General features: G+C 25.9%; 1 protein-coding gene across 1 annotated transcript; it reads left to right on the top strand.

Moving 5' to 3' along the window:
- The first annotated feature begins 23,774 nt into the window (after positions 1 to 23,774).
- Positions 23,775 to 25,415, top strand: LOC127279947 (uncharacterized). Its single transcript, XM_051302604.1, has one exon. The coding sequence runs from the start codon at positions 23,775 to 23,777 to the stop codon at positions 25,413 to 25,415; it is 1,641 nt and encodes a 546-aa protein (XP_051158561.1).
- Positions 25,416 to 26,218: the final 803 nt, after the last annotated feature.

Raw genomic sequence — 26,218 nt, 5'->3', positions numbered from 1 at the left:
TTTTCCTTGACAAGCGGCAACTAGCCTTATATCAATATCTTAAGTTTTATCTCTTTTTGACTTAGAAAGATAAAATTTAATATTCAATATATTTTTAAAATGTAAATACAATAAAAATATTGCGAGTTGAAATAAAATTATGTTTCTTATATTTTTTTAGTAAAATATTTTTTAAAAAATAAAATCGGACAAATGCGAGTTACACTCGCACTGAAATCGAGGGTTCCGTACTCGAAGCGAACTTATTTGGTATAAAAACAAATGTTTAAAAAATATGTGTTGTATGACAACTAATATAAGTGATACGAAGAGGAACAATTTTCTTGAATTTTACAAAATTGTTCCTTTTTGTATCACTTATATTAGTTGTCATACAACACATATTTTTTAAACATTTGTTTTTATACCAAATAAGTTCGCTTCGAGTACGGAACCCTCGATTTCAGTGTGAGTGTAACTCGCACTTGTCCGATTTTTTTGAATTTTTATTTTCCTTAAAAATCGATAGATTTTAAAATCCATGCGTAATTTTGTAGAAAATATGTTTTTGTATCCATAAAAAAATTGCCAAATGAAAAAATTTATTTTTACTATTTTTAAAGCATTTATTTTTGAAAAAAACATTGTGTATTGGTTGAAAAAGCTAAGAATTCCATTGTTATCCATCTTTTTTAATTAGGAACTCATTTGTTAATTTTTCTAACTAATTTCAAATCATAATTTTATAATAATTTTTAATATTTTTTATATTTTTTAAAATTATTAACTAATTATTAATTTTATTTAATTTTATTTAAAATTATTAACTAATTATTAATTTTATTTAATTTTATTAATTTAATTTTTAATTATTAATTTATTTATTATTAATTTTGTTAATTTTTACTAATTATTAACTAATTTCAAATCATAATTTTAAAATATTAAAAAAAATAAAAAATTATGAGTTGAAATTAGTTAGAAAAATTAACAAATGAGTTCCTAATTAAAAAAGATGGATAACAATGGAATTCTTAGCTTTTTCAACCAATACACAATCTTTTTTTCAAAAATAAATGCTTTAAAAATAGTAAAAATAAATTTTTTCATTTCGCAATTTTTTTTATCGATACAAAAACATATTTTCTACAAAACTACGCATGGATTTTAAAATCTATCGATTTTTAAGGAAAATAAAAATTTAAAAAAGGTCAAAATATTTTCTGACTGATTTTATTTAACGACCATTCAATTCCTCTCAAGAAATTACTATAAAAGTTGTTTTTTTAAGAATTTAAATTAATTCCTTCACATAGCTGAAAATATCGTCGCAGTCTCCCCTTAATGAAATACAATATTTTTAGTAACGGAAAATTTTTAAAAGTGAAGAGATTTAAGAAAAACAAATGAATTAGTGTCATCTTAAGTCTTTTATGCACATATTTAATTTTTAATGTGCAAGCTTTTTGGTTTCGTGCCTGAAGTTGACACGAATTCTTTTGTTTTCTTTTAAATCTTTTTACTTTTTAAGAATTTTCGTTACTAAAAATATAGTATTCTATTAAGTTATTGAGAATATCACTTTTTTATTGTTGAACTGAAATAAAAACCTGAAAGTTTTCTCTATTCAATTCTTTAAAAACAAACTGCAAAATAGATGGAGAACACATTACTTTTTAACCTCAAAAAGAAAATTAAAGAGATAATTTCTTTAAACAAATTATAGTTTTTAATTAAATTTTTTATCATTTATCTCAAGTACAACACCTCATTAAATTCTTCTTCAATTTTTAATAAAATCGTTTCATCTTATTTATTTATTATTTATTATATTTATTAAAATTATTTGGAAGAATTCAATTATTTTAGAATTGTTTGATAAAATTCTTTATAAGAATGCATTTTTAAGAGATATTCAATCAATTATTTATTTTTGTATTCAAATAATTATTTAATTCACATAAATTTTGTAAAAAGAATTCAATTTAAAAATAAATTTCAGTTAAAATTTTACATAATAATTTAATATTAAAAGCGTTATGGATGAATTTTTAGAAATACTTAAATTTTAAAATAATTTTAAATTGAAATCATTACAATTTTATTTGTTGCTAAACTGTAGTAATATTTAAAATTTTATTTTTAAATGTTAATTTATTATTTCATAAGAAAATAGATTATTTTTTAAATAATTTTATTTAAAAATTTAAACAAAGAAATGATTGAATTTTGGAAGAATTACATTTCGTTGGGTTAACTAAATATGGTGCCAATTCAGAAACAGAAGCAAGAAAAGGTCCCTATTCAGGAAAAGAGACAAAAAGCCGCCAATTCAGAATTTATATTTTTTTACTAATTTTTAAGTTGGCATTAGTGTCAATATTTCATTAATAACAAGTTTTTCTCTAAAAACAATTAGTTATAATTATAACCAAAATTTTCAAAAACTATATGTACGCAATTTTTATATTAAGAAAGCTGTCAATATTGAAATATTGACAATGTTGGCAACTTAAAAATTAATAAAAAAATGTAAATTCTGAATTGGGACCTTTTGTCTCTTTTCCTGAATAGGAACCTTCTTGCTTTTGATTCTGAATTGGCACTTTATTGCGCTAACCCGACGATTTGAAATATTTTTGTCATTTTTGCACTATTTCTTTAAATTGTAACATTTATACTAAAATTTCCTATTTATTTTCTTTCAATACATACATAATAAATATTTTAAACTTTCATCGATTCCATTTTTTAAATGAGTCTTTTTTGTTAATTTTGCTTTGTTAAATTTTTTTTGTAATAAAATAATTACAATTTTTCGATTAAAAAATATGAAAACAGTTAAATTGGGTGAGTTATATTTCATAAAATGAGAAATATAGAATATATGTATATATTCCAATGATAGCATATTTTTTAAAATAATTTTATATATATTAAGACTGAATATCATGTTGAAAACTTTATAAAACTTTAATGTTAATATTCATAATTTTTATTTTTCAGATATCAGCTGCAGAAAATCAACTTATTTCTGCAGGAAATAAGCCGCAGGAGTTCGCTGCTGGAAGTTTAAACCAGAAATTGTTCTATGATCAATAAGTTATATATGTATATTGAAAAAATTGATGTTATTTTTTTATAAATTCAGAATTATTTTTTTTGTAATTATTTTACTGTTGTTAAGTAAATAAAAAGAAAATTCACACAGTTTTATAAAATTATCTTTTCTTTTTTTCCCCAACAACAAAATAAAAACATAAAAATTATAACATATTAATTTTAAATTTGTACTAAAAAACCTTAACAGATAAATAAGAAACAAAATTAGCAAAGAAAATGAGACCATAAGACCAATTAGACCATTTGACCAATTAGACCATTAGAGCACCAGACCAAAAGTGAAAATAGCAAATTGAGAAGACATTTTTAAGAAAACAAAGAAATTTAATCAAGATCAAAATAAGAAAATGGAAGAAAACTTTATGAATAAAAAAAAAACAAAATAAGGATATGATAGCCAATAAGGTGAAACATATTTATAATTTGGAAGAACCATTGATAATAAATTGTCAATATACTGAACCTTCAACAAGTACAAATATTAAAAATGAAAGTAACGAACAGAGACATAAATTACGTGTAGATACAAATACTAATGTACCGAATTCGTCAAATGTTCACAGAAATAAGAAGAAAGTTAATATTACATCACATGTGGAATTGATTTCGAAAAACAAATTTAAACATGTTCACGAACTGCAAACAGAATTAACATTAAATACAAATAATAATAAAATAATTAATTTATCTTTACAAGACGATCTCAATTCAACAAGCAGAAACGTGTGCAAAGAAACTAATGTTGTAAAACAAAATTTGACAGTAAGTTTGAACAGTGAGAAATTGAATTTTAAACACGCAAAAGACGAATTGTTACCAGAAGAATTGAAAGCAAATGCGAATAACAATGTTTCTAATCTGACTTATTTACGAGGAAATAGAAAGAGAAAGTGTACATCACTTTGCAATTGAAAGGGGATGAGTTTACGAGTATTTTCATCTATTACATGTTTATTTTTACTGCATAGAATTTTGGACATAGCTTTGGGCCGGTTGACGTGAATCGTCCCATATAATTTCTTGATCATAAAGTTCTGAACGTGCAAAGAACGAAATTCATTTATTTCTTCTTGAAATTAAATTTTTATTACAATTATTTTGCGTTACTATCAAGAAAATTAATTATAAAGTTTCTAGATGTAAAATTCAAGCCGTTAATTTTTATTACAATAAATAATTTATGAAAATATTTCTTATAAAAATATTTCGTTCATTTGAACGTTCAAAACTTATGGATAATTATAATTTTGAAATGCACTATATTTAATTATATATATTATTGCAGCTCAAAATATTTTGTGAATAATTTTTGAATTAAAAAATAATAAATAAAGACATTCATTCTATGCCTATTTTAATTTTCCACTTTTGTAATAATATATATTTTAAATTTTTAGTTGTAATAATATTTATATTAATTAAATTAAATAAAGTGTTCTCTCTAAATCTGAATTATGAAGATTTCACTAATAATATGAAATAGTAACAGACTTTTTGGAAGAATTTATTTTAAAAACTCGAAATAAAATTAATTATATAATATTTTAAATATGTTATTAATAAAATAAAAAATCTGCCCGCTCCCCCTTCGGGGTAGCGGACACATTCTCAACCGCGCTTCGCGCGGGGGGGCTCGCGGGTTTGAGCGCGCCTTGGGGCGCGAAGAGCACTCCGTCGCGCTACGCGCTCCAAATGTTATGCTGACTCTACATTTAATATTATATTATAATATTTTAATATAAAAATTATATAAAATAATTTTATTATTATTATATAGGATTAATTTTCTTAAAGTTCTTCGACTTTAAGGAGAACATTCTCATCATGTCACTCGCGTTTCACGCTCGAATGTATGATGCGGAATTAGAAGTGTTTTTGAGTATTTGGATTTTTTATTATTTAAATATATGAAACATTTGAGCAAACGAATACATTTAAGGGGTTAGTATCTCATCTCCATTATTTTTTTCAAATAGTTTTTTTAATTAAACAATTTATTTTATTTACTTCAAGCTTGTTATACATAAAAGTAAGGGTTATATATACTATTCCCAGTTGAAAAATCTTGTATAATATCATGTACATTTTTTTGTTCAAGTTCAAGTACTTGCACTTTCGCGTGATCTTGTACAAGAGCAGAAAACAAACCTGTAAAAAGAATTGGAACAAAGTACATGAACCTTTACAGGTACATGCAAGTGTATTTGTTTGCGACTTTGTGACTGTTGTGTGTGCAAAATTGCAAATCTATTTGTTTCGATTTATAAAAGTTATTTTGTCAACAACATTTTATGTCTATATACGTACGTACATACATACATACATACATACATACATACATACATACATACATACATACATACAGACACTTTCGCCGGACCATGTTTTTTCGACTCAGGGCACCTCAAAACGTAAAGATTTCATGGAAATAGTAAAAGTCAATTTTCGACCAATTATAATACCTTCTCATGTAATGAGAATGTAATAATAAATGGTTTTTTCATTAAAATCTTAAAAACGTAAAGAGATAGAGAATAAAGTTTAATGGGAAAGTTGTAGCTGATAAAATTTTGAAGAAAAAAGTCTCTGGGGTCATTATGCCAAGATGAATACATTACAAGATAATTGAGTCAGAAATTCTGATTTTTATGTAAAAAAATATTAATAATATGTATATAGAGTGGTTTTTTTCTAAATTGATATTTTTTTCACTTGTATCATATTTTCTGAGTCTATTATGATGAGAATGTGTCTATTTTATGGACTGATTTTTTTCACCCCATTAATAAAATTAAATTTTTCGTAAAAAATGTCTTTTTTGACGTTTTTTAGGTGTTTTTCGACAATTAAACCACTGTAACTTTTACAATTTTAATTTAATCAAAAAATTTTATTTACAAAAAATGTTTTCTTTTTCCTGGACTGTAATGCTGTGTAGTGAAAAAAAATTTTTTTTTTAAATAATTAAATTTCAAAATTTTGAAAATCCCGCAGTTTTTGCATTTTTTGATGAAAATGGCTGGCTAACGAACTTAACCTGTATTTTGATACTAACTTTGTGTATGCAAAATTGCAAAACGATTTGTTTCGATTTACAAAAGTTATTGTGTCAACAACATTTTGTGTCTACATACGTACATACATACATACATACATACATACATACATACATACATACATACATACATACAGACACACAGACAGACACTTTCGCCGGACCATGTTTTTTCGACTCAGGGCACCTCAAAACGTAAAGATTTCATGGAAATAGTAAAAGTCAATTTTCGACCAATTATAATACCTTCTCATGTGATGAGAATGTAAAAAATACTCACAAATACTTTTATTCACGTAGTCTACTACGTTGCGAATTTCGATATCTAAATATCGTTTGGTTGTCCACAGACCAAGAATTTCTATCTCGGTATACTTTTGAATGGATATCTCTATCTCTAGAGTGTTGTCCTCTGGTTTGAAGAACTGAGGGTTGCTTTTAACAATCTGAGGGCGAGTAATTTTCACCACCTTAAACCAGAAGAATAAAATTATTTAAAAAAATGTATATTATATTTTTTAACTTATTAATATAAAACTTAAAAAATAAATTACGTTAATTAAATAATTTAAATTAAAAAGAATGAATTCGTTCTTTTAAAAAAAATTATTATTAATTTTATATTTTGAATATTATTTATCCTATTTTTATATTAAAGAAAATACAAAAAAAATTTTTAGAGATGATGATACGTACTTTATCAAGAAGACGGCCCTTATATTCTTCCCGTTTTGGCGCCCAAAACAGGACTCGAATATTTTTCTCCAAGTTTGAGAAAATGCACCTCATGGGTGCATTTTCTGAAACGGCTCCGGATCGTCTTCGAACGGCGTTTTCAATTTTAATTATAACTCCAGTTATTTCGCTGAAACAGAAAAATTCAATTTTAATTATTAAGTAAATAATAAATTAAACACGTGCTAAGGACAAGAAGTTCTATATAACTTTTTTAATAAAATATTTTATTTGAATAAAAATACTTACTATGACGTTTCTCCAGGCAGCATATTTTCCAACTCCTCGCTTGAGGTTAATATATACTCAGAGATGTTAGCAGGATCGTTGGATTCCATTTTTGAATTGTGAAAATTTAAATATTGTAGACGGGTAATGAATTAACTTCTTTACTCACAAAGGCAACGAGAACTATGACAATATCTGTTGGTCGGTGTTTTTAAATAACATACATAAAGGCCAACGCACAACGTTTGCTAAATACTTTCGCGAACTTATTGTGCGTTGGTCTTAAATTGCTTCTCCAATGGGTACGTTCGTACGTTAACGTGTACTTACATAAAGCTGATTGAAGGTCTTTCCACAACAATATTATTTTCGTTCATTCCAATAAGCTGCACAGTCAAAACCATCCGAACCCACTCATTTTTCCGTTATTCACGATTTTTCAACTAATAAACTAACACTAACATAATATATAATCAATAATATCACTTAATTATATTATATATTATTATTATTAAACGTTCAATTGTGTGACACAAACACGGGATATGTAAGTAAACGTAAAACCGAAAGCAGAATTTAATGAGAGTCAGATAGATAGCAAGATTGCGCTATCGCCCTTGCACTCATTAAATTCTGCTTTCAGTTTTTACGCTTTATCCTCACATTGGACTGCGCCCTTAGGTGGTGAAAAAGCGACCGTTGTTCGCGAAAATGTTGTGCGTTGACCTTTAGGCCTACGTAGTGTAGTATTGGAAATAAATTTTTACGCCTTTACGGTCCTGCACCTTAAGAAAAAAATTGCTTATGACTAAGCATAATCATTCTGGCTATTTACAAGAGGCCCATAAGTAAACAATGTTTTACATTTTATCTGTGTTTTTGTTACAAGTGACAATTGACATTGTTGTTAACTGAAATTGTTAACAATTTGCCTTCATTTAAATAAGTCCTCAAGAGAAGGATATCGGAGTTGAAGGATTTATTTATTTTTCAATTATTAAGGTATGTAATATCAACTTTATTTATTTATAACTTTTTATAATAAAAAGTAAATTGAGCTTATATATATATATATATATTATATGTTTCGATAGTCTATGATTGATGGTATAATAAAATCCTGTAAATAGTTTTCCGAAATTGAAATATTTTCAAAAGTTATTAAGGGTCAAAGTTTTTTGTAGCGTTTTTGTTAATTAAAAAATTACTCACTATCGGATGAAACGATTTTAATAAAAATTGAAGGAGAGCTTAATGAATAGTCGTACTTGAGATAAATGATAAAAAATTTAATCAAAAACTATAATTTGTTTAAATAAATTGACTTTTTAATTTTCTTTTTGAGGTTAAAAAGTAATGTGTTCTCCATCTATTTTGCAATTTGTTTTTTTAAGAATAGAATAGAGTAAACTTTTAAGCTTTTATTACAACAATAAAAAAGTGGAATTCTCAATAATTTAAGGGGAAACTGCGACGATGTGTTCAGCTATGTGAAGAAATTATTTTAAATTCTTAAAAAAAAACAACTTTTATAGTAATTTTTTGAGAGGAATTGAATGGTCGTAAAATAAAATCGGTCAGAAAATATTTTGACCTTTTTAGGGTTCCGTACTCGGTTCGGAACCCTATTAATATCGGTTTTTTTGAAATCGTGTACCCCCCCCCCTAGCGGCCACATAAATTTATCTGGAGGGCTGAAAATTAGTACACATATGTATTTTCGCGTGTAGATTACAGGAAAATTATAGCGAACTTGATTGGAATTGATTAACATAGCGTTGTCAAGGAAAAACCATGAATTTTTACGAAAAATGCCTAAAAATGACTATGTACCCCCTCCCTAGCGGCCACATCTTTTGACATAAAGAGCTCAAATTTGACACACTTACGTATTTTTACGTGAAAATTACAGGAAAATTATAGCGAACTTGATTCGGATCAATTTACATAGCGTTGTCAAGGAAAAATCAAAAATTTCGAAAAAAATAATTTATTCTCCCTAGCGCACACAATATTCAATCCAGACTGTTCATACTTGCTGTAAAACTCAATTTTTGCGTGAAAAATACAGGGAAAAAATGTAAGCGCGATTGGAGTTGATGATCAATTTTTATCAAATTTTTGAAGAAAAATGATAAATTTCAGAAAAAAATGTATTTTTCCGCAAAAAACGAAAAAAGTTTTTCTACAGTGATTCAAATTTATATATTTTGACGTATTTTTACGTGTAGATTACAAAAAAAATATAACGAGGATGATTGGAGTTGATTTTTCTGGAATTAATAAACAAATTTTATTTTTTAGATGACTTTCGATTTTTCCTTGACAAGCGGCAACTAGCCTTATATCAATATCTTAAGTTTTATCTCTTTTTGACTTAGAAAGATAAAATTTAATATTCAATATATTTTTAAAATGTAAATACAATAAAAATATTGCGAGTTGAAATAAAATTATGTTTCTTATATTTTTTTAGTAAAATATTTTTTAAAAAATAAAATCGGACAAATGCGAGTTACACTCGCACTGAAATCGAGGGTTCCGTACTCGAAGCGAACTTATTTGGTATAAAAACAAATGTTTAAAAAATATGTGTTGTATGACAACTAATATAAGTGATACGAAGAGGAACAATTTTCTTGAATTTTACAAAATTGTTCCTTTTTGTATCACTTATATTAGTTGTCATACAACACATATTTTTTAAACATTTGTTTTTATACCAAATAAGTTCGCTTCGAGTACGGAACCCTCGATTTCAGTGTGAGTGTAACTCGCACTTGTCCGATTTTTTTGAATTTTTATTTTCCTTAAAAATCGATAGATTTTAAAATCCATGCGTAATTTTGTAGAAAATATGTTTTTGTATCCATAAAAAAATTGCCAAATGAAAAAATTTATTTTTACTATTTTTAAAGCATTTATTTTTGAAAAAAACATTGTGTATTGGTTGAAAAAGCTAAGAATTCCATTGTTATCCATCTTTTTTAATTAGGAACTCATTTGTTAATTTTTCTAACTAATTTCAAATCATAATTTTATAATAATTTTTAATATTTTTTATATTTTTTAAAATTATTAACTAATTATTAATTTTATTTAATTTTATTTAAAATTATTAACTAATTATTAATTTTATTTAATTTTATTAATTTAATTTTTAATTATTAATTTATTTATTATTAATTTTGTTAATTTTTACTAATTATTAACTAATTTCAAATCATAATTTTAAAATATTAAAAAAAATAAAAAATTATGAGTTGAAATTAGTTAGAAAAATTAACAAATGAGTTCCTAATTAAAAAAGATGGATAACAATGGAATTCTTAGCTTTTTCAACCAATACACAATCTTTTTTTCAAAAATAAATGCTTTAAAAATAGTAAAAATAAATTTTTTCATTTCGCAATTTTTTTTATCGATACAAAAACATATTTTCTACAAAACTACGCATGGATTTTAAAATCTATCGATTTTTAAGGAAAATAAAAATTTAAAAAAGGTCAAAATATTTTCTGACTGATTTTATTTAACGACCATTCAATTCCTCTCAAGAAATTACTATAAAAGTTGTTTTTTTAAGAATTTAAATTAATTCCTTCACATAGCTGAAAATATCGTCGCAGTCTCCCCTTAATGAAATACAATATTTTTAGTAACGGAAAATTTTTAAAAGTGAAGAGATTTAAGAAAAACAAATGAATTAGTGTCATCTTAAGTCTTTTATGCACATATTTAATTTTTAATGTGCAAGCTTTTTGGTTTCGTGCCTGAAGTTGACACGAATTCTTTTGTTTTCTTTTAAATCTTTTTACTTTTTAAGAATTTTCGTTACTAAAAATATAGTATTCTATTAAGTTATTGAGAATATCACTTTTTTATTGTTGAACTGAAATAAAAACCTGAAAGTTTTCTCTATTCAATTCTTTAAAAACAAACTGCAAAATAGATGGAGAACACATTACTTTTTAACCTCAAAAAGAAAATTAAAGAGATAATTTCTTTAAACAAATTATAGTTTTTAATTAAATTTTTTATCATTTATCTCAAGTACAACACCTCATTAAATTCTTCTTCAATTTTTAATAAAATCGTTTCATCTTATTTATTTATTATTTATTATATTTATTAAAATTATTTGGAAGAATTCAATTATTTTAGAATTGTTTGATAAAATTCTTTATAAGAATGCATTTTTAAGAGATATTCAATCAATTATTTATTTTTGTATTCAAATAATTATTTAATTCACATAAATTTTGTAAAAAGAATTCAATTTAAAAATAAATTTCAGTTAAAATTTTACATAATAATTTAATATTAAAAGCGTTATGGATGAATTTTTAGAAATACTTAAATTTTAAAATAATTTTAAATTGAAATCATTACAATTTTATTTGTTGCTAAACTGTAGTAATATTTAAAATTTTATTTTTAAATGTTAATTTATTATTTCATAAGAAAATAGATTATTTTTTAAATAATTTTATTTAAAAATTTAAACAAAGAAATGATTGAATTTTGGAAGAATTACATTTCGTTGGGTTAACTAAATATGGTGCCAATTCAGAAACAGAAGCAAGAAAAGGTCCCTATTCAGGAAAAGAGACAAAAAGCCGCCAATTCAGAATTTATATTTTTTTACTAATTTTTAAGTTGGCATTAGTGTCAATATTTCATTAATAACAAGTTTTTCTCTAAAAACAATTAGTTATAATTATAACCAAAATTTTCAAAAACTATATGTACGCAATTTTTATATTAAGAAAGCTGTCAATATTGAAATATTGACAATGTTGGCAACTTAAAAATTAATAAAAAAATGTAAATTCTGAATTGGGACCTTTTGTCTCTTTTCCTGAATAGGAACCTTCTTGCTTTTGATTCTGAATTGGCACTTTATTGCGCTAACCCGACGATTTGAAATATTTTTGTCATTTTTGCACTATTTCTTTAAATTGTAACATTTATACTAAAATTTCCTATTTATTTTCTTTCAATACATACATAATAAATATTTTAAACTTTCATCGATTCCATTTTTTAAATGAGTCTTTTTTGTTAATTTTGCTTTGTTAAATTTTTTTTGTAATAAAATAATTACAATTTTTCGATTAAAAAATATGAAAACAGTTAAATTGGGTGAGTTATATTTCATAAAATGAGAAATATAGAATATATGTATATATTCCAATGATAGCATATTTTTTAAAATAATTTTATATATATTAAGACTGAATATCATGTTGAAAACTTTATAAAACTTTAATGTTAATATTCATAATTTTTATTTTTCAGATATCAGCTGCAGAAAATCAACTTATTTCTGCAGGAAATAAGCCGCAGGAGTTCGCTGCTGGAAGTTTAAACCAGAAATTGTTCTATGATCAATAAGTTATATATGTATATTGAAAAAATTGATGTTATTTTTTTATAAATTCAGAATTATTTTTTTTGTAATTATTTTACTGTTGTTAAGTAAATAAAAAGAAAATTCACACAGTTTTATAAAATTATCTTTTCTTTTTTTCCCCAACAACAAAATAAAAACATAAAAATTATAACATATTAATTTTAAATTTGTACTAAAAAACCTTAACAGATAAATAAGAAACAAAATTAGCAAAGAAAATGAGACCATAAGACCAATTAGACCATTTGACCAATTAGACCATTAGAGCACCAGACCAAAAGTGAAAATAGCAAATTGAGAAGACATTTTTAAGAAAACAAAGAAATTTAATCAAGATCAAAATAAGAAAATGGAAGAAAACTTTATGAATAAAAAAAAAACAAAATAAGGATATGATAGCCAATAAGGTGAAACATATTTATAATTTGGAAGAACCATTGATAATAAATTGTCAATATACTGAACCTTCAACAAGTACAAATATTAAAAATGAAAGTAACGAACAGAGACATAAATTACGTGTAGATACAAATACTAATGTACCGAATTCGTCAAATGTTCACAGAAATAAGAAGAAAGTTAATATTACATCACATGTGGAATTGATTTCGAAAAACAAATTTAAACATGTTCACGAACTGCAAACAGAATTAACATTAAATACAAATAATAATAAAATAATTAATTTATCTTTACAAGACGATCTCAATTCAACAAGCAGAAACGTGTGCAAAGAAACTAATGTTGTAAAACAAAATTTGACAGTAAGTTTGAACAGTGAGAAATTGAATTTTAAACACGCAAAAGACGAATTGTTACCAGAAGAATTGAAAGCAAATGCGAATAACAATGTTTCTAATCTGACTTATTTACGAGGAAATAGAAAGAGAAAGTGTACATCACTTTGCAATTGAAAGGGGATGAGTTTACGAGTATTTTCATCTATTACATGTTTATTTTTACTGCATAGAATTTTGGACATAGCTTTGGGCCGGTTGACGTGAATCGTCCCATATAATTTCTTGATCATAAAGTTCTGAACGTGCAAAGAACGAAATTCATTTATTTCTTCTTGAAATTAAATTTTTATTACAATTATTTTGCGTTACTATCAAGAAAATTAATTATAAAGTTTCTAGATGTAAAATTCAAGCCGTTAATTTTTATTACAATAAATAATTTATGAAAATATTTCTTATAAAAATATTTCGTTCATTTGAACGTTCAAAACTTATGGATAATTATAATTTTGAAATGCACTATATTTAATTATATATATTATTGCAGCTCAAAATATTTTGTGAATAATTTTTGAATTAAAAAATAATAAATAAAGACATTCATTCTATGCCTATTTTAATTTTCCACTTTTGTAATAATATATATTTTAAATTTTTAGTTGTAATAATATTTATATTAATTAAATTAAATAAAGTGTTCTCTCTAAATCTGAATTATGAAGATTTCACTAATAATATGAAATAGTAACAGACTTTTTGGAAGAATTTATTTTAAAAACTCGAAATAAAATTAATTATATAATATTTTAAATATGTTATTAATAAAATAAAAAATCTGCCCGCTCCCCCTTCGGGGTAGCGGACACATTCTCAACCGCGCTTCGCGCGGGGGGGCTCGCGGGTTTGAGCGCGCCTTGGGGCGCGAAGAGCACTCCGTCGCGCTACGCGCTCCAAATGTTATGCTGACTCTACATTTAATATTATATTATAATATTTTAATATAAAAATTATATAAAATAATTTTATTATTATTATATAGGATTAATTTTCTTAAAGTTCTTCGACTTTAAGGAGAACATTCTCATCATGTCACTCGCGTTTCACGCTCGAATGTATGATGCGGAATTAGAAGTGTTTTTGAGTATTTGGATTTTTTATTATTTAAATATATGAAACATTTGAGCAAACGAATACATTTAAGGGGTTAGTATCTCATCTCCATTATTTTTTTCAAATAGTTTTTTTAATTAAACAATTTATTTTATTTACTTCAAGCTTGTTATACATAAAAGTAAGGGTTATATATACTATTCCCAGTTGAAAAATCTTGTATAATATCATGTACATTTTTTTGTTCAAGTTCAAGTACTTGCACTTTCGCGTGATCTTGTACAAGAGCAGAAAACAAACCTGTAAAAAGAATTGGAACAAAGTACATGAACCTTTACAGGTACATGCAAGTGTATTTGTTTGCGACTTTGTGACTGTTGTGTGTGCAAAATTGCAAATCTATTTGTTTCGATTTATAAAAGTTATTTTGTCAACAACATTTTATGTCTATATACGTACGTACATACATACATACATACATACATACATACATACATACATACATACATACATACAGACACTTTCGCCGGACCATGTTTTTTCGACTCAGGGCACCTCAAAACGTAAAGATTTCATGGAAATAGTAAAAGTCAATTTTCGACCAATTATAATACCTTCTCATGTAATGAGAATGTAATAATAAATGGTTTTTTCATTAAAATCTTAAAAACGTAAAGAGATAGAGAATAAAGTTTAATGGGAAAGTTGTAGCTGATAAAATTTTGAAGAAAAAAGTCTCTGGGGTCATTATGCCAAGATGAATACATTACAAGATAATTGAGTCAGAAATTCTGATTTTTATGTAAAAAAATATTAATAATATGTATATAGAGTGGTTTTTTTCTAAATTGATATTTTTTTCACTTGTATCATATTTTCTGAGTCTATTATGATGAGAATGTGTCTATTTTATGGACTGATTTTTTTCACCCCATTAATAAAATTAAATTTTTCGTAAAAAATGTCTTTTTTGACGTTTTTTAGGTGTTTTTCGACAATTAAACCACTGTAACTTTTACAATTTTAATTTAATCAAAAAATTTTATTTACAAAAAATGTTTTCTTTTTCCTGGACTGTAATGCTGTGTAGTGAAAAAAAATTTTTTTTTTAAATAATTAAATTTCAAAATTTTGAAAATCCCGCAGTTTTTGCATTTTTTGATGAAAATGGCTGGCTAACGAACTTAACCTGTATTTTGATACTAACTTTGTGTATGCAAAATTGCAAAACGATTTGTTTCGATTTACAAAAGTTATTGTGTCAACAACATTTTGTGTCTACATACGTACATACATACATACATACATACATACATACATACATACATACATACATACATACAGACACACAGACAGACACTTTCGCCGGACCATGTTTTTTCGACTCAGGGCACCTCAAAACGTAAAGATTTCATGGAAATAGTAAAAGTCAATTTTCGACCAATTATAATACCTTCTCATGTGATGAGAATGTAAAAAATACTCACAAATACTTTTATTCACGTAGTCTACTACGTTGCGAATTTCGATATCTAAATATCGTTTGGTTGTCCACAGACCAAGAATTTCTATCTCGGTATACTTTTGAATGGATATCTCTATCTCTAGAGTGTTGTCCTCTGGTTTGAAGAACTGAGGGTTGCTTTTAACAATCTGAGGGCGAGTAATTTTCACCACCTTAAACCAGAAGAATAAAATTATTTAAAAAAATGTATATTATATTTTTTAACTTATTAATATAAAACTTAAAAAATAAATTACGTTAATTAAATAATTTAAATTAAAAAGAATGAATTCGTTCTTTTAAAAAAAATTATTATTAATTTTATATTTTGAATATTATTTATCCTATTTTTATATTAAAGAAAATACAAAAAAAATTTTTAGAGATGATGATACGTACTTTATCAAGAAGACGGCCCTTATATTCTTCCCGTTTTGGCGCCCAAAACAGGACTCGAATATTTTTCTCCAAGTTTGAGAAAATGCACCTCATGGGTGCATTTTCTGAAACGGCTCCGGATCGTCTTCGAACGGCGTTTTCAATTTTAATTATAACTCCAGTTATTTCGCTGAAACAGAAAAATTCAATTTTAATTATTAAGTAAATAATAAATTAAACACGTGCTAAGGACAAGAAGTTCTATATAACTTTTTTAATAAAATATTTTATTTGAATAAAAATACTTACTATGACGTTTCTCCAGGCAGCATATTTTCCAACTCCTCGCTTGAGGTTAATATATACTCAGAGATGTTAGCAGGATCGTTGGATTCCATTTTTGAATTGTGAAAATTTAAATATTGTAGACGGGTAATGAATTAACTTCTTTACTCACAAAGGCAACGAGAACTATGACAATATCTGTTGGTCGGTGTTTTTAAATAACATACATAAAGGCCAACGCACAACGTTTGCTAAATACTTTCGCGAACTTATTGTGCGTTGGTCTTAAATTGCTTCTCCAATGGGTACGTTCGTACGTTAACGTGTACTTACATAAAGCTGATTGAAGGTCTTTCCACAACAATATTATTTTCGTTCATTCCAATAAGCTGCACAGTCAAAACCATCCGAACCCACTCATTTTTCCGTTATTCACGATTTTTCAACTAATAAACTAACACTAACATAATATATAATCAATAATATCACTTAATTATATTATATATTATTATTATTAAACGTTCAATTGTGTGACACAAACACGGGATATGTAAGTAAACGTAAAACCGAAAGCAGAATTTAATGAGAGTCAGATAGATAGCAAGATTGCGCTATCGCCCTTGCACTCATTAAATTCTGCTTTCAGTTTTTACGCTTTATCCTCACATTGGACTGCGCCCTTAGGTGGTGAAAAAGCGACCGTTGTTCGCGAAAATGTTGTGCGTTGACCTTTAGGCCTACGTAGTGTAGTATTGGAAATAAATTTTTACGCCTTTACGGTCCTGCACCTTAAGAAAAAAATTGCTTATGACTAAGCATAATCATTCTGGCTATTTACAAGAGGCCCATAAGTAAACAATGTTTTACATTTTATCTGTGTTTTTGTTACAAGTGACAATTGACATTGTTGTTAACTGAAATTGTTAACAATTTGCCTTCATTTAAATAAGTCCTCAAGAGAAGGATATCGGAGTTGAAGGATTTATTTATTTTTCAATTATTAAGGTATGTAATATCAACTTTATTTATTTATAACTTTTTATAATAAAAAGTAAATTGAGCTTATATATATATATATATATTATATGTTTCGATAGTCTATGATTGATGGTATAATAAAATCCTGTAAATAGTTTTCCGAAATTGAAATATTTTCAAAAGTTATTAAGGGTCAAAGTTTTTTGTAGCGTTTTTGTTAATTAAAAAATTACTCACTATCGGATGAAACGATTTTAATAAAAATTGAAGGAGAGCTTAATGAATAGTCGTACTTGAGATAAATGATAAAAAATTTAATCAAAAACTATAATTTGTTTAAATAAATTGACTTTTTAATTTTCTTTTTGAGGTTAAAAAGTAATGTGTTCTCCATCTATTTTGCAATTTGTTTTTTTAAGAATAGAATAGAGTAAACTTTTAAGCTTTTATTACAACAATAAAAAAGTGGAATTCTCAATAATTTAAGGGGAAACTGCGACGATGTGTTCAGCTATGTGAAGAAATTATTTTAAATTCTTAAAAAAAAACAACTTTTATAGTAATTTTTTGAGAGGAATTGAATGGTCGTAAAATAAAATCGGTCAGAAAATATTTTGACCTTTTTAGGGTTCCGTACTCGGTTCGGAACCCTATTAATATCGGTTTTTTTGAAATCGTGTACCCCCCCCCCCCTAGCGGCCACATAAATTTATCTGGAGGGCTGAAAATTAGTACACATATGTATTTTCGCGTGTAGATTACAGGAAAATTATAGCGAACTTGATTGGAATTGATTAACATAGCGTTGTCAAGGAAAAACCATGAATTTTTACGAAAAATGCCTAAAAATGACTATGTACCCCCTCCCTAGCGGCCACATCTTTTGACATAAAGAGCTCAAATTTGACACACTTACGTATTTTTACGTGAAAATTACAGGAAAATTATAGCGAACTTGATTCGGATCAATTTACATAGCGTTGTCAAGGAAAAATCAAAAATTTCGAAAAAAATAATTTATTCTCCCTAGCGCACACAATATTCAATCCAGACTGTTCATACTTGCTGTAAAACTCAATTTTTGCGTGAAAAATACAGGGAAAAAATGTAAGCGCGATTGGAGTTGATGATCAATTTTTATCAAATTTTTGAAGAAAAATGATAAATTTCAGAAAAAAATGTATTTTTCCGCAAAAAACGAAAAAAGTTTTTCTACAGTGATTCAAATTTATATATTTTGACGTATTTTTACGTGTAGATTACAAAAAAAATATAACGAGGATGATTGGAGTTGATTTTTCTGGAATTAATAAACAAATTTTATTTTTTAGATGACTTTCGATTTTTCCTTGACAAGCGGCAACTAGCCTTATATCAATATCTTAAGTTTTATCTCTTTTTGACTTAGAAAGATAAAATTTAATATTCAATATATTTTTAAAATGTAAATACAATAAAAATATTGCGAGTTGAAATAAAATTATGTTTCTTATATTTTTTTAGTAAAATATTTTTTAAAAAATAAAATCGGACAAATGCGAGTTACACTCGCACTGAAATCGAGGGTTCCGTACTCGAAGCGAACTTATTTGGTATAAAAACAAATGTTTAAAAAATATGTGTTGTATGACAACTAATATAAGTGATACGAAGAGGAACAATTTTCTTGAATTTTACAAAATTGTTCCTTTTTGTATCACTTATATTAGTTGTCATACAACACATATTTTTTAAACATTTGTTTTTATACCAAATAAGTTCGCTTCGAGTACGGAACCCTCGATTTCAGTGTGAGTGTAACTCGCACTTGTCCGATTTTTTTGAATTTTTATTTTCCTTAAAAATCGATAGATTTTAAAATCCATGCGTAATTTTGTAGAAAATATGTTTTTGTATCCATAAAAAAATTGCCAAATGAAAAAATTTATTTTTACTATTTTTAAAGCATTTATTTTTGAAAAAAACATTGTGTATTGGTTGAAAAAGCTAAGAATTCCATTGTTATCCATCTTTTTTAATTAGGAACTCATTTGTTAATTTTTCTAACTAATTTCAAATCATAATTTTATAATAATTTTTAATATTTTTTATATTTTTTAAAATTATTAACTAATTATTAATTTTATTTAATTTTATTTAAAATTATTAACTAATTATTAATTTTATTTAATTTTATTAATTTAATTTTTAATTATTAATTTATTTATTATTAATTTTGTTAATTTTTACTAATTATTAACTAATTTCAAATCATAATTTTAAAATATTAAAAAAAATAAAAAATTATGAGTTGAAATTAGTTAGAAAAATTAACAAATGAGTTCCTAATTAAAAAAGATGGATAACAATGGAATTCTTAGCTTTTTCAACCAATACACAATCTTTTTTTCAAAAATAAATGCTTTAAAAATAGTAAAAATAAATTTTTTCATTTCGCAATTTTTTTTATCGATACAAAAACATATTTTCTACAAAACTACGCATGGATTTTAAAATCTATCGATTTTTAAGGAAAATAAAAATTTAAAAAAGGTCAAAATATTTTCTGACTGATTTTATTTAACGACCATTCAATTCCTCTCAAGAAATTACTATAAAAGTTGTTTTTTTAAGAATTTAAATTAATTCCTTCACATAGCTGAAAATATCGTCGCAGTCTCCCCTTAATGAAATACAATATTTTTAGTAACGGAAAATTTTTAAAAGTGAAGAGATTTAAGAAAAACAAATGAATTAGTGTCATCTTAAGTCTTTTATGCACATATTTAATTTTTAATGTGCAAGCTTTTTGGTTTCGTGCCTGAAGTTGACACGAATTCTTTTGTTTTCTTTTAAATCTTTTTACTTTTTAAGAATTTTCGTTACTAAAAATATAGTATTCTATTAAGTTATTGAGAATATCACTTTTTTATTGTTGAACTGAAATAAAAACCTGAAAGTTTTCTCTATTCAATTCTTTAAAAACAAACTGCAAAATAGATGGAGAACACATTACTTTTTAACCTCAAAAAGAAAATTAAAGAGATAATTTCTTTAAACAAATTATAGTTTTTAATTAAATTTTTTATCATTTATCTCAAGTACAACACCTCATTAAATTCTTCTTCAATTTTTAATAAAATCGTTTCATCTTATTTATTTATTATTTATTATATTTATTAAAATTATTTGGAAGAATTCAATTATTTTAGAATTGTTTGATAAAATTCTTTATAAGAATGCATTTTTAAGAGATATTCAATCAATTATTTATTTTTGTATTCAAATAATTATTTAATTCACATAAATTTTGTAAAAAGAATTCAATTTAAAAATAAATTTCAGTTAAAATTTTACATAATAATTTAATATTAAAAGCGTTATGGATGAATTTTTAGAAATACTTAAATTTTAAAATAATTTTAAATTGAAATCATTACAATTTTATTTGTTGCTAAACTGTAGTAATATTTAAAATTTTATTTTTAAATGTTAATTTATTATTTCATAAGAAAATAGATTATTTTTTAAATAATTTTATTTAAAAATTTAAACAAAGAAATGATTGAATTTTGGAAGAATTACATTTCGTTGGGTTAACTAAATATGGTGCCAATTCAGAAACAGAAGCAAGAAAAGGTCCCTATTCAGGAAAAGAGACAAAAAGCCGCCAATTCAGAATTTATATTTTTTTACTAATTTTTAAGTTGGCATTAGTGTCAATATTTCATTAATAACAAGTTTTTCTCTAAAAACAATTAGTTATAATTATAACCAAAATTTTCAAAAACTATATGTACGCAATTTTTATATTAAGAAAGCTGTCAATATTGAAATATTGACAATGTTGGCAACTTAAAAATTAATAAAAAAATGTAAATTCTGAATTGGGACCTTTTGTCTCTTTTCCTGAATAGGAACCTTCTTGCTTTTGATTCTGAATTGGCACTTTATTGCGCTAACCCGACGATTTGAAATATTTTTGTCATTTTTGCACTATTTCTTTAAATTGTAACATTTATACTAAAATTTCCTATTTATTTTCTTTCAATACATACATAATAAATATTTTAAACTTTCATCGATTCCATTTTTTAAATGAGTCTTTTTTGTTAATTTTGCTTTGTTAAATTTTTTTTGTAATAAAATAATTACAATTTTTCGATTAAAAAATATGAAAACAGTTAAATTGGGTGAGTTATATTTCATAAAATGAGAAATATAGAATATATGTATATATTCCAATGATAGCATATTTTTTAAAATAATTTTATATATATTAAGACTGAATATCATGTTGAAAACTTTATAAAACTTTAATGTTAATATTCATAATTTTTATTTTTCAGATATCAGCTGCAGAAAATCAACTTATTTCTGCAGGAAATAAGCCGCAGGAGTTCGCTGCTGGAAGTTTAAACCAGAAATTGTTCTATGATCAATAAGTTATATATGTATATTGAAAAAATTGATGTTATTTTTTTATAAATTCAGAATTATTTTTTTTGTAATTATTTTACTGTTGTTAAGTAAATAAAAAGAAAATTCACACAGTTTTATAAAATTATCTTTTCTTTTTTTCCCCAACAACAAAATAAAAACATAAAAATTATAACATATTAATTTTAAATTTGTACTAAAAAACCTTAACAGATAAATAAGAAACAAAATTAGCAAAGAAAATGAGACCATAAGACCAATTAGACCATTTGACCAATTAGACCATTAGAGCACCAGACCAAAAGTGAAAATAGCAAATTGAGAAGACATTTTTAAGAAAACAAAGAAATTTAATCAAGATCAAAATAAGAAAATGGAAGAAAACTTTATGAATAAAAAAAAAACAAAATAAGGATATGATAGCCAATAAGGTGAAACATATTTATAATTTGGAAGAACCATTGATAATAAATTGTCAATATACTGAACCTTCAACAAGTACAAATATTAAAAATGAAAGTAACGAACAGAGACATAAATTACGTGTAGATACAAATACTAATGTACCGAATTCGTCAAATGTTCACAGAAATAAGAAGAAAGTTAATATTACATCACATGTGGAATTGATTTCGAAAAACAAATTTAAACATGTTCACGAACTGCAAACAGAATTAACATTAAATACAAATAATAATAAAATAATTAATTTATCTTTACAAGACGATCTCAATTCAACAAGCAGAAACGTGTGCAAAGAAACTAATGTTGTAAAACAAAATTTGACAGTAAGTTTGAACAGTGAGAAATTGAATTTTAAACACGCAAAAGACGAATTGTTACCAGAAGAATTGAAAGCAAATGCGAATAACAATGTTTCTAATCTGACTTATTTACGAGGAAATAGAAAGAGAAAGTGTACATCACATGAAAAAAGTAGCTCTGAAAAAGTTAAATATGTTCATGATCTGCAACAAGAATTGACTTTAAATAATGTAAATAACCCTGCTACTATTTTGGAAAACTCAAGTAACATTCCTGAACATTATCTTGGAACTATGAATGTATTATGTATTCATTGTAAAGCAAAGCACTTTAAAGCAGAGAAAGTAAATAATAAAGGAAATTCATTTAATGACTGCTGTAGCCATGGCAAAGTATTCCTACAGCCATTGCCAGAACCACCAGCTATTGTAAAAGAATTATTTGAAGGTACTCATCCTTTATCGAATCACTTTTACAATGAAATACGTAAGTATAATAATACATTTTCATTTGCTTCTTTTAATGCTAATTTAGTACAATTTAATAATAGACGGCCTGGACCTTTTTGCTTTAAAATTCAAGGACAAATATATTATCAAATTAATACTTCTTTATATCCTGACAACGGAGAATTGCCAAGTTTTGGACAACTTTTTATAATTGATACTAATGAAGCAACAGATATCAGAATGAACATGAATTCTACATTAAACAAAGACATATTAAGTGCTATTCACAATGCAATGATGCAAGGCAATACTTTTGCAAATGCATATCAAATGATGAAAGACGAATTAGATTCAATGGTGACTGAGAACAATGGTACAGAACCTGAACTGCAATTGTTGTTCACATTGAGAAAGGAACAAGATAAGAGACGATTCAATTTTCAGAGAGTTAATGAAGTAGCGGCAATCTTTTCTACTACTGCAGACGGAGAAATCCCAGAATCTTACGTTACAATTCGTAATAAAAATACAAAGGATTTACAATATGTAAGCTCAATGGATCCTAATGTGCATAGTAAGGAAATTTGGTAAACCTGATTTGTTTATTACAATGACTTGCAATCCAAAGTGGAAAGAAATTACAGAAAATTTGTTAGAAGGACAAACGGCTTCAGATAGACCTGATTTAGTATCTCACGTTTTTGAATTGAAAAAAGAAGAACTGATTAACATAATTGTTAAAGAAAAATTATTTGGAGAAGTACAAGCATACGTTTATGTTGTTGAGTATCAAAAACGTGGATTACCGCACGTTCATCTGTTAGTTCATTTAAAACCAAATTCTAAAATAACAACACCCGAAATTGTGGATAAGTTTATTTCAGCCGAAATACCTAATCCTATGGAAAACACAAGATTACATAAAATTATTGATGCTAATATGATTCATGGTCCTTGTGGAGACTGGTGTTTAGATAAAAATGGTAAATGTTCAAAGAATTATCCAAAACCATTTAATGATGAAACGAATATGGATGAAGACGTTTATCCTCATTACAGGCGACGAAATAATGAAAGATACAATCGGCGTGATGGTTTTCAGTATGATAATCAACGTGTTGTACCTCATAACAAAGAACTTTTATTGCGTTTAAATTGCCATATCAACGTTGAAGTAGTTACCAGTATTAAAGCTGTAAAATATCTTTTTAAATACATTTACAAAGGACATGATGCTGCGGCTGTTGTGATTCAAGAAACACAGAATAATGACAACGAAGAAACGGGTGTTCTTGAACATGATGAAATTAAAAGCTATATTGAAACTCGTTACGTTAGTCCACCCGAAGCATGTGGCCGTATTTTGAGCAATAATTTGCAAGGTAAAAGTCATTCTATTTATCGTTTGCCTGTTCACTTGCCAAACCAGCAAACAGTGATAGTAGATAATGTAGATGATCTAAATTCGATTAGATCTGCAGTGAATAGACCTTCAGAACTTACAGAATATTTTGCTTTAAATGAACGTAATCTTACAGCTAGAAATTATACTTATTCGGAAATGCCTTTACATTACGTATTTCAAAAAGGAAAAAAATCATCTAATGCCTTCACATGGCAAAAACGAAAACAACATTTTAACACTTTAGGTCGTATGTATTCTATAAGTCCATCACAAATTGAATTATTTCATTTGAGATTGCTGTTAATAACAGTAAAAGGGGCTACAAGTTTTGAAAATTTAAAAAATGTTGATGGTGTTATACATGATTCTTTTGTTTCAACGTGTTTAGCCTTAGGACTAATAGAAGATGATGATGAATGGAAAAATGCTATGCATGAAGCAGAAGTTTGGATGATGCCCAGACAATTAAGGCAATTATTTGTAAGAATTTTAATACACTGTCAACCTATACATCCTGAAGAATTGTGGAAAGAGTTTAAAAGTGCTTTGTCTCAAGATTATTCAAGAACAATGTCAGAAAGTCTTGCCCAAAAGAAAGCATACATCCACATCAATACATTACTAAATGCTGAAAATTCAAATTTAACATATTTTCCATCAATGTTACAAATAACAGAAACAGAAGATGACATTGAAAATCAAATAATATATGAACAACATGAAACAATTGTCACAGAACAATATCAGAAACTTAATGAAAAGCAACAAGAAATTGTTGATATTATTTTAGAAACAATTAATGATGAACAAACAATTGATAACAGCAAAATCGATGCTTTTTTATAAATGGAGTTGGAGGATCTGGAAAAACATTTGTTTATACAACTTTGATTCACCTTTTACAAAGTAAGAAAAAGAAAGTTTGTACAATGGCATTCACTGGCATCGCAGCAACATTGTTACCTCATGGTAAAACTGTTCATAGAACTTTTAAATTGCCAATTGCTATTTATGGTGATTCATCCTTGACTATTAAAGCACAATCCAAAGAAGCAGAATATTTAAGAAGCATTGACGTCTTTTTTTGGGATGAAGCTCCAATGGCTCCAAGGCATGCGTTGCAATTAGTTGATCGAAATTTGAGAGATATAATGAACAGTGATATACCATTTGGAGGTAAAATAATGATACTTGGTGGAGATTTTAGACAACTGCTTCCAGTGAAACAAAATGCTACTCGAAGTGAATTAGTAAATCTCTGCATTAAATTTAGTAGCGTATTGTCTGCTTTTTTCAATTTTCTCTGACAGAAAATATGCACTCTTTACCACATGAGAAGGAGTTTTCAGCATTTTTACTGCAAGTTGGAAACGGAACAGCCAACATCAATGAAACTGATTAACAAATACCAGAAAATTGTATAGCTGCTCCAGGCACAAATATTGCAGAAGATATTTATAAGGACGTAATTAAAAAGAAAGAATTTGAAAAATTTACTGCAATGGCAATATTATCAGCTAGAAATGTTGACGTTGATGATATTAATAAATCAGTTGTTGAATTACTAGATGTATCAACAGAAAAAATTTATACCAGTATTAATTCTGTTAAAAACTGTGATAACAATGAAATTGGTGAAGCTCTTCTAC

The sequence above is a fragment of the Leptopilina boulardi genome, unplaced genomic scaffold (genome assembly GCF_019393585.1).
Source record: "Leptopilina boulardi isolate dan_hultmark-lab unplaced genomic scaffold, ZJU_Lbou_2.1 LbouV2_228, whole genome shotgun sequence".
NCBI classification, from domain to species: domain Eukaryota; kingdom Metazoa; phylum Arthropoda; class Insecta; order Hymenoptera; family Figitidae; genus Leptopilina; species Leptopilina boulardi.
This window is presented reverse-complemented; position numbering and strand designations above follow the sequence as displayed.